The 16,800-nt window shown below is 32.9% G+C and overlaps 4 protein-coding genes across 4 annotated transcripts; 3 read left to right on the plus strand and 1 right to left on the minus strand.

The window, feature by feature from the left end:
- The first annotated feature begins 3,298 nt into the window (after positions 1 to 3,298).
- LOC110684033 (aspartic proteinase nepenthesin-2-like) lies at positions 3,299 to 5,158 on the plus strand. The gene is made up of 2 exons (XM_021860460.1): positions 3,299 to 3,674; positions 4,506 to 5,158. Exons 1-2 carry the CDS (start codon positions 3,299 to 3,301, stop codon positions 5,156 to 5,158), a joined length of 1,029 nt encoding a protein of 342 aa, XP_021716152.1.
- A 1,205-nt stretch (positions 5,159 to 6,363) lies between these two features.
- Positions 6,364 to 8,624, plus strand: LOC110684124 (aspartyl protease 37-like). The gene is made up of 3 exons (XM_021860567.1): positions 6,364 to 6,583; positions 6,695 to 6,823; positions 7,969 to 8,624. Exons 1-3 carry the CDS (start codon positions 6,364 to 6,366, stop codon positions 8,622 to 8,624), a joined length of 1,005 nt encoding a protein of 334 aa, XP_021716259.1.
- Positions 8,625 to 10,010: 1,386 nt separating this feature from the next.
- LOC110684220 (protein ASPARTIC PROTEASE IN GUARD CELL 2-like) lies at positions 10,011 to 11,953 on the plus strand. The gene is made up of 2 exons (XM_021860668.1): positions 10,011 to 10,389; positions 11,328 to 11,953. The coding sequence occupies exons 1-2, from the start codon at positions 10,011 to 10,013 to the stop codon at positions 11,951 to 11,953; spliced, it is 1,005 nt and encodes a 334-aa protein (XP_021716360.1).
- Positions 11,954 to 14,313: 2,360 nt separating this feature from the next.
- LOC110684306 lies at positions 14,314 to 16,003 on the minus strand. Its single transcript, XM_021860781.1, has 2 exons — positions 15,904 to 16,003; positions 14,314 to 14,969 (listed from the first exon to the last, which is right to left on the minus strand). Exons 1-2 carry the CDS (start codon positions 16,001 to 16,003, stop codon positions 14,314 to 14,316), a joined length of 756 nt encoding a protein of 251 aa, XP_021716473.1.
- Between the last annotated feature and the right edge of the window lie 797 nt (positions 16,004 to 16,800).

A 16,800-nucleotide genomic window follows, 5' to 3' on the forward strand; every position in this document is an offset into this window, starting at 1 on the left:
TAAAAAAAACCCCTAAAACTAATAGTACTTGTAGCTGCCCACCCCTCCCTTCATTTCTTGATTCTCTCTCCTCTTTCTTTACTCTCATTTTCGCTTCTCTCTCTCCGTCCTCTTCCATATCTCCCATTCTCCCTCTCTCTCCTCTTCTCTTCCCTTTTCATCTTTGATCTCCTTTTCTCTTCTTTGTCCTTCGCTCCTCTCTTCTTTCACTTTCTCTTTTTCTTTGTTCTTTTTCATCTTCACAAATTCGAACCACAAAAGGATAATTTCGAGCAAATTCGACCAAAACCCCAAGTAAAATTTCGAGCAGATTTCGAGGACAATTTCGAGCAATTTCGAGTACAATTTCGAGCAAATTCGTGCATGCGTGTGGGTGTTCAAGTTTTATAGTTCAAATCCGACCATGAAAACTCTAGATCTAGAGTTTTTATGGTCGAATTTGACCTTTAAAACCATAATTTCAAGCCAAAATTGGCGTTTTTATGGTCGCGGATCTGGTTTGGGTGGAGATTGTGGTGGGTTAGATGGTTTTTTTTAAGGTGGGTCTAAGGTTCTATTTTTTTATTTCGATTTTAATTTTGATTTTAATTTGATTTTTGGTGGGGGTCGTGGTGGGTGGGGGTCGTGGTGGGTGGGGGTCGTGGTTTGGGTGGGGATCTGGTGGATGGGGGTCGTGGTTTGGGTGGGGGTCTGGTTTTAGTAGGTAGGGCCGTGGTTTGGGTGGGGATCTGGTTTTGGTGGGTGGGGGTCGTGGTCTGGGTTTGGGTCATGGTTTGGGTGAGGATCTAGTTTTGGTGGGTGGGGGTCGTGGTTTCGGTGAGGGTTTTGGTGGGTGGGGGTCGTGGTTTGGGTGGGGATCTGGTTTTGGTGAGTGGGGGTCGTGGTTTCGGTGAGGGTTTGGTGGGTGGGGGGTCGTTTATAGCTATAATGGGCAGCAGTTTGGCGCCAAAACTGCTACCCTTTCATTACAAATGGCAAGGGTTTTGAACCACTTACCATTTAAATGGCCAATGGCAAGCCCCCTAAGGGCATGCGGTTCAAAACCGCTTCCCATTAACGGTTTTGAACCGCTTCCCATTAAGTACTTTCTACTAGTGCAACCACCTTTAACAACAAAAAAACCTACCTCACCCGCCACGAACCCCACGAAAACCCCTACCCGAATCAAAGTCGGCTGAAAATAAAAAAAATGATGCACCAACCCATCACCATAAAAATTCAAAAAGAAATTTCAAAAAACAAAATAAATGAAAAAAAAGGGAACATACCTTGAATGGAGGGGAGAAAGGAGAGAGAAGTGAGGCGTGGGAGTTTGCTCAGCGGTCGGTCGGTGGTGCTCCGATTAGATCTAAATTAGGCTCGTCGTTGTTGTGGTAGGTGATAAGAGGAGAGAGGAAAGAGAAGAAGATGGGAAAAGGAAAGGGCGTGAGAATGGAGGGGGAAGAAGAGAGAGAAGTGAGGCTTGGGAGGAGAGAGAGCGAACTGAGAAATGAGAGGAGAAAGAACGTGAGAAATGAAGGGGAAAGGGGAGAGAGGAGAGAGAATAAGGGGCATGAGATGGAATTTTAATTTTTTAGGGGCTTTTTTAGCTAATGGCAAGCGGTTCAATGTTCAAACCTCTTGCCATTTACAATTTTGCAAGTGGTTCACCCAAAATCGCTTGTCGTTTGCTTGTTTCATTTTTTTGGGTATTTTTGGAAGCGGAATTCAATAACCGCTTGCCATTTGGGGCTGCTCATTTACTTTATTCTACTAATGTTACCAATGAAGGTGATGATGAATTTAGATGGAAGGGGAATGATTTTGGTAGAAACGGTTAAAATAATCAATGAAAGGGTTTAAGTTAATAAGATATAATCAATAGTTTAATTGGGATGTTAAAAAAAAAAGTAAGGTAATGTTGTAAAATCACACAAAAAAAAAACTTATCATAATAGAAAAGAAAAAAGTTTGTTGCGAGTAATACGTACCGTCTATTTATAGTAATTGTTGCGAGTAATATGTAACAGAGGGAGTAATTATCTTTTGTTTAAAACAATATGTTATATGTTGGTAGGTGTAATTAAATAAGAAATCATATGATTAAATCCATTGATAGTAATTTAAGATGAAAAAAATAATAATAAATAACCTTAATTCCAAAATAACATAATGCATTTAATTTGGGGAAATCAAACACAAATATATTTGATTTTGTTGGATATGATTATATGAACCATCCCATATTTCCTTTAGATAAAAATACAATATACTCTGTATTTGATTAGGAGAATCAGACACAAATACATTTTGACTTTTTGGATATGATTAACTATCACATATTTTTCCTTGAGATAAAAACATAATATATTTGATTAGGGAAATCAGACACAAATACATTTTGACTTTTTGGACATGATTAAGGGCCTGTTCATATTTACTTATTTTCAGTTCAGTTCAGTTCCAATCAGTTCAGTTCAGTTCAGCTCCAATCAGTTCAATTCAGTTCAGTTCAATTCAGCTCTTAATTTCCCTCTCTCATAAAATATTAATTTCAGCTTAGTTCAGTTCAGTTCAGTTTAGTTCAGTTCAGTTCAGTTCAGTTTAGTTCAGTTCAGCTTCAATCAGTTCAGTTCAGCTCCAATCAGTCCAGTTCAGCTTAGTTCAGTAAATATGAACAGGCCCTAAACGAACTATCCCATATTTCCTTGAGATATTATATTATCAAACACAAATACATTTTGATTTTTTGGATATGATTATACGAACTGTCCCATATTTTCTTGTGATAAAAACTAATATATTCAATTAGGGAAATCAAACATAGATACATTTTGATTTTTTAGATTATACGAACCATTTTAAATGAATTGAATCTATCCAATTTTTTTTTAAAAAAAGTGATCACTAACTAGTGTATAAATGTAGCAATTGAAGCTAAGTTTTCACAATATATACTTGAAAGTTTTTTTTTCCCCTTTAAAACAAATACACACCAATAAGTTTAGCTATTTTTCTTTGCATCAAAATGCTTTCCAATATTCTATCTTTCACTATATTATCAATCTTCTCTTTAGCTTCCTTTCCCCCTCTAACTAAAGGCTTTATCGCACCATTAATCCCACCTTTATCTCCCGAATCACCACTCTACACTGAAGTACTCGAAGCCAACAACATCACAGTTCCATCAACTACAACAAACATAACCTTAGATCGAAACCATTACATGACATGGTATCTTTCAAAATTATCGTGGAAATCCCCAAACACAGTGAGTTCAATAGGTTATAATCGAGACACACGTGGACACATAGTAAAAATGAATATGGGTACTCCAATACAATCGGTGTATGGTTTATTTGACACAGGAAGTAGTTTGTCATGGTTCAAATGCAACCAAGAGCCTATTGATAAACCAAAAACCTGGTACTTTAACCAAACACGATCATCTAGCTATCAAGTTGTAAGCTGTAATGACAAGCAAAAGTGTAACACTGATAAGTACAAATGGTTTATTAAAGGTTGCGACAAAGAAACAAGGTGTTTATTTGATATTACATATGCAGATAAAGACTGGGCTACCGGATATCTGTCTATGGAACGAATCATATTTAGAATTGGTTATGTTAAGATATTGATACAATTCAGGTTTGGATGCAGTTTTCTTGACACCACCAAATCGCCGGGGATTATAGGTATGTGCTCTCTAATTCTTAATTACTCTCTCTATTCCTAAACAATTGGCACTGCCAAATTTCACACAAATGTCGATATATTATTACATTAGTTTGATCTTAAATATAAATATATATGATTAAATATTAACAAAAATATATTAAAATTTTGATATTATGAAACCTTATATTACCTATTTCGCAATATATTTTTGATAAAATTTATTATTTTTATACAAAACTAAAACACATTGGTTAATTTCATTATATAAATAGTGAAAAAAGTCAAACGTGTCAATTATTCAAAAATGGAGGAAGTATGTAAATGAACCATAAAGGCATTGTAAATGTTAGGTTTATTGTAGGTCTCTGGTTTTGATCCCCGAGCCAATTATTAGGTTTTGTTTAATTTACAATATTTTGACAAATTAAATCTAATCTACCTAAGCTAAACTTATTTTTCTAAACGAATCTAAACTTATTTTTTCTAATCAGATATGATCAAATATTATTTTTTTCCGATCATATCAAATCTAATTTAATAGTCTTATTTGACCAGTTTTAACCTTATATATACGATAATCAATAATAAAAAAAAAAAATCAAAGTAGGGTCTTATTAGATTAACAATAATATACACTTGTTCCGTTTTATTTACTTGTTACACATCATTTTGACATGCAATTTAGATATTAGACTATATAAACAGATAAATTAATCAAGAAAATTTAACCACTAGTAATAAATAAGTGATAAGTCATTTAAATTTTATAACATAATTCATCCATTTAACTAACTTAATCAATTTGATTAATTTCTTAAAAATTAGTTGACACAAAGTGTTAAATTCAGGTGCAAACAACAATGAGTACTCTCTCCCAAGACAATTGTACGCAGATGACCCCAAGTTTTCGTACTGCATATCAAGTGACCTAAGTCAAATCAATGTAATCTTATTGGGTCCTGAAGCAAGGATCCAAGGCCAACCCGTAAAAATGTTAACAAACCCCAACTATGATTTTTATTATATTGAAGTCCTTGCCATCGGAGTGAATAATGAGAGGTTAGATGTGCCACCATCAGTATTCAAGATGTCGGAATCCGGGACAAGAGGCTTCATCATAGACTCAGGCACCGCCTCAACTTGGTTAGCCTCAGAGGCTTACGACGCCTTGATGAAGAAGATGGTGCAATTGTTCGGTCCTCCAGTTCAATACACTGTCCAGGGTGACGTACATTTTGAGATATGTTACGAAAGTGGAAAGTTTGTAAATGGGAGGCCGCCTGTTATAGGATTTGAGTTCGAGAATTATTTGCTAGAGATTGAGGAGAAAAATATGTGGTATAAGGTTCCAAGTTCAACCTTGCAATGCTTGCTAATATTTAACGGACTGGACGACAAGGTATCCACCCTTGGAAATTATCAACTTCTTGATGTTAATGTTGGGTATGATCCTAATAAGGGACTCTTGTATTTTGATAAGCTCTTATGCCCTACAATATGAACTACTTGTACATGTTAATTAGTGTAATTAATGTTCATACATTTCAAATGGGAGGCTTTGGATTCAATACTTGATGCCCTGGCCTATTTTCTACAAGTATTTTTAATTTTGTGCTTTTATTAACTTGATGCCCTTATTTTTTTTTTAATGATTTTATTTACTTGATGCCAATGAACCTAAGTACTTAATTGACGGTGATAGTTTGTCACGTTCATTGATAAATTTTGATTATTAGATATGATTATACGAATCATTTTAAATGAATTGAACATATCCATTTTAATTTTTAAAAGTGATCACTAACTATTGTATAATTGTATCAATTGAAGTTATGTTTTCACAATCACTTAAAAGTTTTTTTTTTTTTTATTTTAAAACAAATACACACCAATAATTTTAGCTATTTTCCTTTGCATCAAAATGCTTTCCAACATTCTATCTTTCACCATATTATCAATCATCTCTTTAGCTTCCTTTTCCCCTCTTAATAAAAGGATTAATTGCACCATTAATCCCACCCTTATCTCCAGAATCACCACTCTACACACAAATACTCGAAGCCAAATTTAGTTATTTTCCTTTGTTTGGTGGATCTTGCACTATCACGGCAAATATAAACATCTGATATCAATGACTTTATAATTGTAGGATAATGGTTGGAGAGACAATCCAACGATAACTAATAGTCGTGATGATCTCATTTTTCTCCACATAATTGGCTTGATTATGATCTTCTGAAATAAATATGGTTGATTTCTTTCCTTTTTTATATTTCCGATTCTCATGATCCCATATTTCCTTGTGAAAAAAAACATAATTATTAAATGAATTGAATCTATCCATTTTAAATATTACTATAAGTGATTATATATACATATCAACTAAAACCAACTTTTCACAATATGCTCTTAAAGTTGTTTTTTTTTTAAATAAAAAAAATATAAAATTATTCATTTGAATTTCATACACAACCAGAAATAATTCTAGCAATTTTTCTTCACATCAAAATGCTTTCCAACATTCTAACTTTCACCATATTATCAATTATCTCTTTATCTTCCATTCCCCCTTTTACTAAAGGCTTAATTGTACCATTAATCCCACCCTTATCTCCTGAATCACCACTCTACATTGAAGTACTTGAAGCAAACAACATCACCATCCCATCAACTACATCAAACATAACCTTAGATCGAAATCATTACATGACATGGTATCTTTCAAAATTATCATCGATATCCCCAAACGAAGTGAGTGAGGTAGGCTATAATAGAGACACTCGTGGACATTTAGTACAACTGCATATGGGTGATCCTCTACAAACGGTGTATGGAGAATTCGATACGGGAAGTAGTTTGACATGGTTCAAATGCAATCAACCTATTGATAAACCTGAATACTGGTACTTTAACCAAACACAATCAGGTAGCTATCGTATTGTAAGATGTAGTGACCAGCAAAAGTGTAACACTAACAAACGGTATATCAAAGGTTGCGATAAAATAGAAGGGTGTGTATTTGATATTACATATGCAGGTAAAGACTGGGCTACCGGATATTTGTCTATGGATGACATGACATTTAGAATCGGTTATATTAAGACATTGGTGCAATTCAAGTTTGGATGTGGTTATCTTGATACCTCCAAAGTGCCGGGGATTATAGGTACGCGTGCTCTTCTAATTCTTATTTAATCTCTGCGTTCTCAAATTATTAACACAGTTAAACTTGATACAAATGTTAATACACTATTACACTAGTTTAATATAAAATGTTTATGATTAAATATTGTTAAAAAAATATCAAAAAGTTGATATTATGAAACCTTATATTAATACCTATTTCAAAATATATTTCTTGATAATTTTTTTATACTAGGGTAGCTAACGCGCGCTATACGAGCGCTATAGTTAGCCATATTCGGAATCTCTTTCGGTTGGACTTACATTAAAATTTTAGTTATTAGCAGCATAATGAGAGAAAATATATACAGAAATATATATATATATATATATATATATATATATATATATATATATATATATATATGCGGGTATAAAAGTTCACACATTATTTTTAATAGATAAAATAAAGAGGTAATTATCATTAATGAGGGCAAATAAGTAAATAACCATATATTTTATATGGTTTAGTTGTCCAAACACTATTTATTAAAAAAAAACTTGTACATAATTAATGAGGATATATATGTAAATACACATTTTAAAGGGTAGAATTGGCATAACACTATTCATAAGAGTAGTTTTATACTTTTTATAAAGTAATGAGGTACATTACTAAAAACGAGGGTCAAAGTTAGTATAAATAGTGAAAAAAAGTCAAATGTGTCAATTATTTAGGAATGTAAGAAGTATTTAAATGAACCATAAAGGCATTATAAATATCATATTTGTGTAGGTCTCTAGTTTCGATCCCCTGACCAATTATTAGGCCATGTACGGTTTCATTTACCTTATTTTGGCTAATCCGATCTTACTTTTTCGGGACGAATTTGAACTTATTTTTCTTGATTTGAATTTCTTTTTTCTTTTCTCATATAAAATTAAATTTAATAGTTTTATTTGACCACACATTGACCATATATATACGCTAATCAATAAAGAAAATATATCAGAGTGGGGTCTTATTAAATTCACATATATATAATGCACTTTCTCCGTTTTTATTTACTTGTAACACCAATAATAAGTAATGAGTTATTACGATTTAAATTTTATAACTTAATTCATTCATTTACCTAATCTAAATAACTTTCTTAAAAATTAGTTGACATAATGTGTTAAATTCAGGTGCAAACAACAATGAGTACTCTCTCCCAAGACAACTTAACCCAGACGACCCCAAGTTTTCATACTGTATATCAAGTGACCTAACTCAAACTAATGTCATCTTTTTTGGCCCTGAAGCAAGGATCCATGGCCAACCCGTAAAAATGTTGAGAAACAACAACAGTGATAATTATTTCATTGAAGTCCTTGGCGTCACGGTGAATAATGAGGAGATAGATGTGGATTCAACAGTATTCCAGATGTCGGATTCCGGGACAAGAGGCTTCATCATAGATTCAGGCACCGCCTCAACTTGGTTAACCTCGGAGGCCTTCGACGCCATGATGAAGAAGATGGTTCAATTGTTTGGTACTCCAGTCGAGTACACAATAGGTAACGCACAGTTTGAGATTTGTTACGACAGTGGAAAGTTTGAAAACGGGACGCCGCCTGTTATAGGGTTTGAGTTCGAGGATTATTTTCTTGAGATTGCGGAGAGTAATATGTGGTTTAAGGTTCCAAGTTCAACCTTGCAATGTTTGCTAATAATTAATGGAAAGGACGACACCATATCCTACCTTGGAAATTATCAACTTCTTGATTTTAATGTTGGGTATGATCCTAATAAAGGAGCCTTGTATTTTGATAAGATCAAATGCCCTAATCCTTTTATTTAGATTTGATATATAACAAAATGTTTTTTATTTTATTTTTTATTTTTTTTCATATGGGAGGTTTTGGATTCAATAATCGATGCCCAATTTGCTAAAAGTGTTTTTTTTTTTTTTGTGCTTTTATTTACTTGATTCCCTTTTAAATTTTATGATTACATGTACTTGATGCCAACGAACCTAAGTACTTAAATGATGACGATGATTATGTTGTCACATTGATTGATAAAGTTTTTTATTCTCTTTTTTTTTAATAGTAAAAATAATTTATGAATAGAAAATCATATGATATTTACAAAGAATATTTGACTTTAACAAATATATAAGGTATTAATCAATCAAAAATTTCCTTTCATAAAAACAACAATCGTCATGTAGGTGTTAGCTTGCATTATGAAATGCCTTAGTTGGAGACACAATCTAATGATCCTTTGAAATAATTATATGACAATCCATTATATTTACTATTACAAATTTAAAACTAAGAAATTTCTCTCTCGAAAAGAACAGATAATCATTATCTTTCGATGGATATCGAAAAACCATTATCTTTCGAAATAGATCGGAAACCCATTCTTTTGAAGGAGAAAGCATTATTATAAATTTGAAATTTTTGTACAGAAACAAGTATAGGGTCTTTCCATCGATAAAAACCCCTTCATAAATCAACAATGGACCACTAATATTACTGGTCCACTATAAATTAATGTGAACCATGTTTACTTAAAAGTTATATGTTTCCTTTGCTTTAATCACAAAATCCGCTGGATAATCTTCTAAATTAAGTATTTTTGACTCCTTTCCTCCTTTTTCGATTCCCATCATCCAATATTTCCTTGTGATAGTAGCATAATGTATTCAATCATGGGAATCAAACACAGATACATTTTGATTTTTAGGATACATTTATAAGCAAAATTTTAAATGAATTGAATCCATCCATTTTATTTCTGTAAAGTGATCACTAACAAGTACAGTGCATATATGTATCAATTGAACCTAAGTTTTCACAATATGCACTTAAAGTTTTAAAAAATACGTTCAATTTTCATTTACAATTATATACAAAGTATAATTTTAGCTATATTCCATTGCATCAAAATGCTTTCTAACATTCTATCTTTCACCACATTGTCAATCATATATTTAGCTACCTATTCTCCTCTTACTAAAGGCTTAATTGCACCATTAATCCCACCCTTATCTCCCGAATCACCACTCTACACTCAAGTACTCGAAGCCAACAACATTACCATCCCATCAACTAAAACAAATATAACCTTAGATCGAAACCATTACATGACATGGTATCTTTCAAAATTATCATCAGCGTCCCCAAACGTAGTGAGTGAGGTAGAATATAAACGAGAAGTAGGCGAACATATAATAAAAATGTATATGGGTGATCCACTGCAAATTGTGTATGGTTTATTCGACACAGGAAGTAGTTTGTCATGGTTCAAATGTAATCAGCCTATAGAAAGATTAGAGGGATACGATTACTTTAACCAAACACAATCAGCTAGCTATCGTATTATAAGTTGTACTGACGAGCAAAGGTGCGACATTGAAAAAGGGTATCCGTATATCAAAGGTTGTGACGATGATACACAAGGGTGTAAATTTGATATTACGTATGAAGATGAAGATTGGACTACCGGGCATCTTTCTACGGATCACACCACATTTAGAATCGGTTATTTTATGACATTGGCACAATTCAGGTTTGGGTGTAGTTATCTTGACACCACCAAATTGCCGGGGATTATAGGTACGTGCTCTCTAATTCTTAATTACCCGTATGTAAATGAACCATAAAGTCATTACAAATATCATATTTGTCACAGGTCTCTGGTTTTGATCCTCGGCCAATTATTAGGCCCTGGTTAGTTTATTTTATTTTTGATTATTTAATCTAATTTTTTCTCTGACATCTGAATTTATTTTTTCATATTTGATTTGGCCTAAACTTTCTATTTTTTTATCATATCAATTTAATTGTCTTACTTGACTAAATTTTGACCTTTTATAAACTGACTTTTAAAGTGTTACACATACAAAATACATTCAAGTTTTTAATTATTACACCTTTTTTTTTTTTGACAACAAGTTGTATTTTAATATTATATCTCTCCTTTTATGGTTCTCACTCAAAGCCACTACTACTTTTTTATTGTATTTGCCTCTCACGTTTATTACTTTTCAATAAAGTATTAACTTCACTATTTTATTCTATTTTACAATTGTTTAATACTTCAACTATCCCACTTACCTTTTAATTTATTTAAGTCGATTAAATTGCCTAAAACTATGTGTCAATTAAAGTGTAACACTTGAAAAAACTATCAAGGGAATGCGCTAATCAATAAAGAAATATCAAGTGGAATCATTTTAGATTTATAATGATACATATTTCCTCCGTTTTTGTATACTTGCAACACACCACTTTGACAAGCATTTAAGAGAGATATTAGACTAGATAAACATACAAATAAATTGTCAAAATTTTACTACCAATAAGAATAAAGTAATAAATTAACATGTTATTTGACGTGTGAATTTTTATTTTTCTTCGGTTCCATATTAATTGACATATTTTGACTTTTAACACTACTACAATTGATTTTATACATTGTCAAACATAATACGAGTAAAATAATATTGGTGGAGACAACAATGAGGACTCACTTCCAAGACAACTGTATGCAGATGACCCAAAGTTTTCGTACTGCATATCAAGTGACCTAAGTCAAATCAATGTCGTCTTATTTGGTCCTGAAGCAAGGATCCAAGGCCAACCCGTAAAAATGTTAAGAAACACCAACTCTGATTTTTATTATATTGAAGTCCTTGCCATCGGAGTGAATAATGAGAGGTTAGATGTGCCACCATCAGTATTCCAGATGTCGAAATCCGGGACAAGAGGCTTCATCATAGACTCAGGCACCGCCTCAACTTGGTTAACCTCGGAGGCTTACGACACCATGATGAAGAAGATGGTGCAATTGTTTGGTCCTCCGGTCCAGTACACGATCAATGGTACCCAACAGTTTGAAATATGTTATGAGAGTGGAAAGTTTGTTGATGGGAGACCTCCTGTTATAGGATTCGAGTTCGAGAATTATTTGTTAGAGATCAAGGAGAGTAATATGTGGTATAAGATACCCAGTTCCACCTTGCAATGTTTAAGTATACTTAACGGACAAAACGACACCATATCCATGCTTGGAAGTAATCAACTTCTTGATGTTAATGTTGGGCATGATCCTAATAAGGGACTCTTGTATTTTGATGATACGATCAAATGCCCTAATCCTTTTGTATTTTTGAAATAATACTTCATATAATATGAAGAACTTGTGTATGTTAGTGTCACTCATGTTTTTACATTTCAAATAAGAGGTTTTGGATTCAATACTTGATGCCCTAATTGCTACAAGTATTTTTTTTATTCTAGAATTTTGTTTACTTGACTTGACGGAAGAACGCCCTAATTTTTATGTTAAGATTTTATTTACTTGATGCCAACCTAAGAACACCCTAGGGGTCTTTTTTTTTCTTCTTTTGTCTGTTTCTTTTTCTACCTTTTTGGTTTGGTTTTCTCTTTTTGTAAGGGGTTTCTTTCTATCTTGCATAAAAAAAAACCTAAGTACTCCCTTCCTTATTTTTTTGCCTCACTGTATATACAAATAGGTAAATTTTATAAATGTTAACCATGCATGAATTCTCGTTATTATATAAGTGATTATGTTAGAATCGTCTCATTGTATATTTTAGGATTTTTTTTATCAAAAACTACCTAATAAAGCCCAGAATTTGTGAAAATTACCTAATAAAAAAAATTGTAATAAATTACCTAATAACATTTAAAATGTTATAAGAAACTATACAACACTTTTATCACCAAAAAAAAAATAGGAAAAATGAGAAATAATAATCTCAACTTTCATCAATTTTGGTACAATAATCCCAACTTTGAATTATGCTAGAATAATCCGAACTTTAGGGGGTCTTCTTTTTCTTCAATCCCTAACCGGTCAACAAAAGTCAATGACCTACTATATCTGGTCACTTGACACGTATCAAATTCTAATTGGTCCATAAATAAAATAAAAAAAATTAAATAAAAAATTTTTTTTAAAAAAAATTAAAAAAAAAAACAAAAAACCAAAAAATAAAAAATCTGAAAAATCTGAAAAACCCAGCCAACTTCCCCTCCTCCATTGTCCCACCATAACCTCCACCAGTACCACACTCCTTCGCCGACCTTTGATATTACCACGCCGGACCACCGCTCTTCCCACCCCAGACCGCCGCTTTCCCCCTTCTCTTAAACCCCCTCCAGCCCCTTGCGAAACCACAACAAAAATCCCCTTTCCCACTCTCGAAAAACCAACAAAAACTCCTCCTCCATCCTGAAACCCCTAGCGACTAGGGTTTTCGATGGTGGGGGAAGGGTTTTTGGGGGTTTTCGGGGGTTGGCGAGAGTTTTAAAGGGAGTGCGAGTGGTGGTGGTGGTTAGAAAAGGAATTTCGATCTTTCCAAAGGTTGTTGCCGGCGGAAAATGGAGGGGAGGAAGGTGGGTCGCATCACCGGAATCGGCGCAGGGGGGAGAAATCGGCGTTGAGGGAGGGGAGAAATTGGCGCAGGGGGAGGGGGAGTAGCAGCAGCAGCCGCCGGCAAGGTTGGGTGGCCGGAATCTGGGTTTGGCTGGGGTTTTTTTTTTTTTTTTTTGGAAAGATTTTGTGTTTTTTTTTTAATTTTGTTTGTTTTTAATTTTTTTGTTTTTATATTTTTTAACCAATAAACTCGTTACAGGTGTCAGTTTTTTTTAAAAAAAAAAAAAAATTAACCCATTCAACCGGTAACCGGTATTTGGGATTGAAGAAAAAGAAGAGCCCCTAAAGTTCGGATTATTCCAGTATAATCCAAAGTTGATATTATTCTACCAAAATTGATGAAAGTTGGGATTATTATTTCTAATTTTTCCAAAAAAAATAAGGAAATTGCTTTTAACTACTAAGACCTCTAAAAGTTTTATTTTACCAGAAAAAAAATTCTATTCTAAAAATTGTTTTTCAGAATCAGACGTCAAAAAACATGTTAAATCTAACACTTCACAAAGAAAAATCTTCGATTTTTGTGCAAAAACATGTTCACTAGAGGTGTCGGGGGTTGTTTTGGCCTTGCTCGATTTGAGGTTAGAATTGACCAAAAAATCGTAAATGCCTTATTTTGCATGTTTCACGCAATTTGAGGTCTTTTTTAGTATGAAAAACGAGACATTTGTGATATTTTTTGTCAATTTAGACATCAAATCGGTCTCAAAGGACCAAAATGACCCCAAAACCCTTACAGAACATCGTTTTTGGAACGAAAAACAAAGAATATTTAAAATTTCATTAAATTTAATGGTTTTTTTACGGGAGGTGGTAAAAATTAATTTTTAGAATTTTTATTTTTTTGTGGTAAAAGTCAAAATTACATATGATTGATGCACAAAAGTAAATATGGAGGAAGTGAGAATTCACGTGAAAATTTTAACTTCCCACAAAACATGGGAAAGACAAATTAAAAGAATACTCACACATTACGATGATAATCAACTGGCATATATTTTTTTTTTTGAGGAAAATCAACTAACATATTATTAATAATATATGAAGTATATTAATCAAAATAAAATCAAAAGTTATCAAGGATTAGGGCACTTAATCTTATCAAAATACAAGGCTCCCTTATTAGGATCATACCCAACATTAACATCAAGAAGTTGGTAACTTCCAAGGATGGATATGGTGTCGTTCTTTCCATCAAGTATTATTAAACATTGCAAAGTGGAATCGGGTATCTTATACCACATATTACTCTCCTCAATCTCTAACAAATAATTCACAAACTGAAATCCTATTACAGGCGGCCTCCCATCTATAAACTTTCTACTTTCATAACATATCTCAAAATGTACGCTACCTTGGACCGTGTACTGGATAGGAGGACGACCAAACATTTGCACCATCTTCTTTTTCATAGCCTCGAAAGCCACCGAGGTTAACCAAGTGGAGGTGGAGCCTGAGTCTACGATGAAGCCTCTTGTCCCAGAATCCGACATTTGGAATACTGATGGTAACACATCTAACCTCTCATTATTCACTGTGATTGCAAGGAGGTCAATGAAATAATTATCATTGAACATGTTTCTAAACATTGGTCCGGGTTGGCCTTGGATCTTTGCTTCAGGACCAAATAAGAGGACATTGATTTGACTTAGGTCACTTGATATGCAGTATGAAAACTTGGGGTCATCTGCGTATAGTTGTCTTGGGAGAGAGTCCTCATTGTTGTTTGCACCTGAAAATAGCACATTACGATTAAGAAAAATTAGTTGAAACATATATTTGTAAACTTAAATTATGTTTGTCAATGTATAAATTCTAAACGTAAAGTTTGTGTATGGTGTTGAAAGTCAAAATATGTCACCTAATATGAAACGAAAGAAAACAAAATATTGCGCATGTTATTTGTTCAGAACACAATACAAAATAAATATTAATAGTACTCAAATAAGGCCATATTTGGTTCACCTTAATATAGAACCTTTCAAATCAAATAAGATCCAAAAAATTAAGTTCAGATCATATATATGTTATATTTTTTATGTGCGATATTGATTTTTAATAGCTACATATCTTTAAATTTATAATGAAAAAATTATGGTAATTACATATTAATAAATACACTTTGTACATATTATATATTGTGAATTTAACAAGACCTATTTGATACTTTTTCTTTATAGATAAGCGTAAATATAAAGTTAAATTTTAGTTAAATAAGATAATAAAATTAAATTAGATCAGATCAGAAAAAATATGTTCTGAAAATTCAGATCATATAAGCAATTATAGGGCTTAATCATTTCCCCGGGGTTCAAAACCTAGGTCCTACAACAAATCTAACATTTGTAATGCCTTTTTGGTTCATTATTTACAATTAAATATATATAAATAAGAATTGGAGAACACGTACCTATAATCCCCGGTAATTTGGTGGTGTCCAAACCTGAAATTTATCAATGTCTTAACATATTTGATTTTAAATGTGTTTTGATCTATAGAAAGATATCCGCTAGCACAATCTCCACCTGCATATGTAATATCAAATCTACACTCTTCTGTTTTGTCGCAACCTTTGATATATCGTTTGTTATAAGTGTTACACTTTTGCTGGTCAGTACAACTTATAATACAATAGCTAGCTGATTGTGTTTGGTTAAAGTACCAACATCCCAATTTTTCTATAGGTTGATTGCATTTGAACCATGACAAACTACTTCCAGTGTCGAAGGAGCCATACACAATTTGTCGTGGATTACCTATATGCATTTTTACTACATGTGCACGTACTTCTTGTTTATAATCTACTTCACTCGCTTCATTTGGGGAAGCTAATGATGGTTTCAAAAGATACCATGTCATGTAATGGTTTCGATCTAAGGTTATGTTTGTTGTAGTTGATGGGATGATATTGTTGGCTTCGAGTATTTGAGTGTAAAGTGGTGATTCGGGAGATAAGGGTGGGATTAATGGTGCAATAAAGCCTTTAGTAAAAGGGGGAAAGGAGGCTAAATAGATGATTGATAATATGGTGAATGAGAGAATGTTGGAAAGCATTTTGATATTAAGAAAAATTGCTAAAATTATTGATGGTTGTACATGAAAATCAAATGAATGTTTTTCTTTTAAAATAACTTTAAGAGTATATTGTGAAAACTTGGATTTTATTGATACAAACATACACTAGTTAGTGATCACTTATAATGATTAAAATGGCTAGGTTCAATTCATTTAATAATTATGTTTTTATCAGAAGGAAATATAAGATTATGGGAATCGAAAAAAGAGGGAAAAAAAATCAAGAATATTTATCCCAAAAGATCCTCAAGCCAATTATGTGGAGACAAGTAAGAAGCGGTATGATTGTATAGCTTAACTTATTTTTGTTGAATTGTAAATCATTGGAGTGAACAATGTGGTTAAGACTTTGACCTTTATTTGTAAATGGAAGGATGGGTTATGTCTGTATGAGACTAGGCCGAAGATCACCTACACAAGAGACCACGTTAACTGACCTTAGGGGTGTATCCGAGGAAACCCATCTGATGCCTAAGTCAGTACGTGTG

The sequence above is a fragment of the Chenopodium quinoa genome, unplaced genomic scaffold, assembly GCF_001683475.1.
Source record: "Chenopodium quinoa cultivar QQ74 unplaced genomic scaffold, ASM168347v1, whole genome shotgun sequence".
NCBI lineage: Eukaryota > Viridiplantae > Streptophyta > Magnoliopsida > Caryophyllales > Amaranthaceae > Chenopodium > Chenopodium quinoa.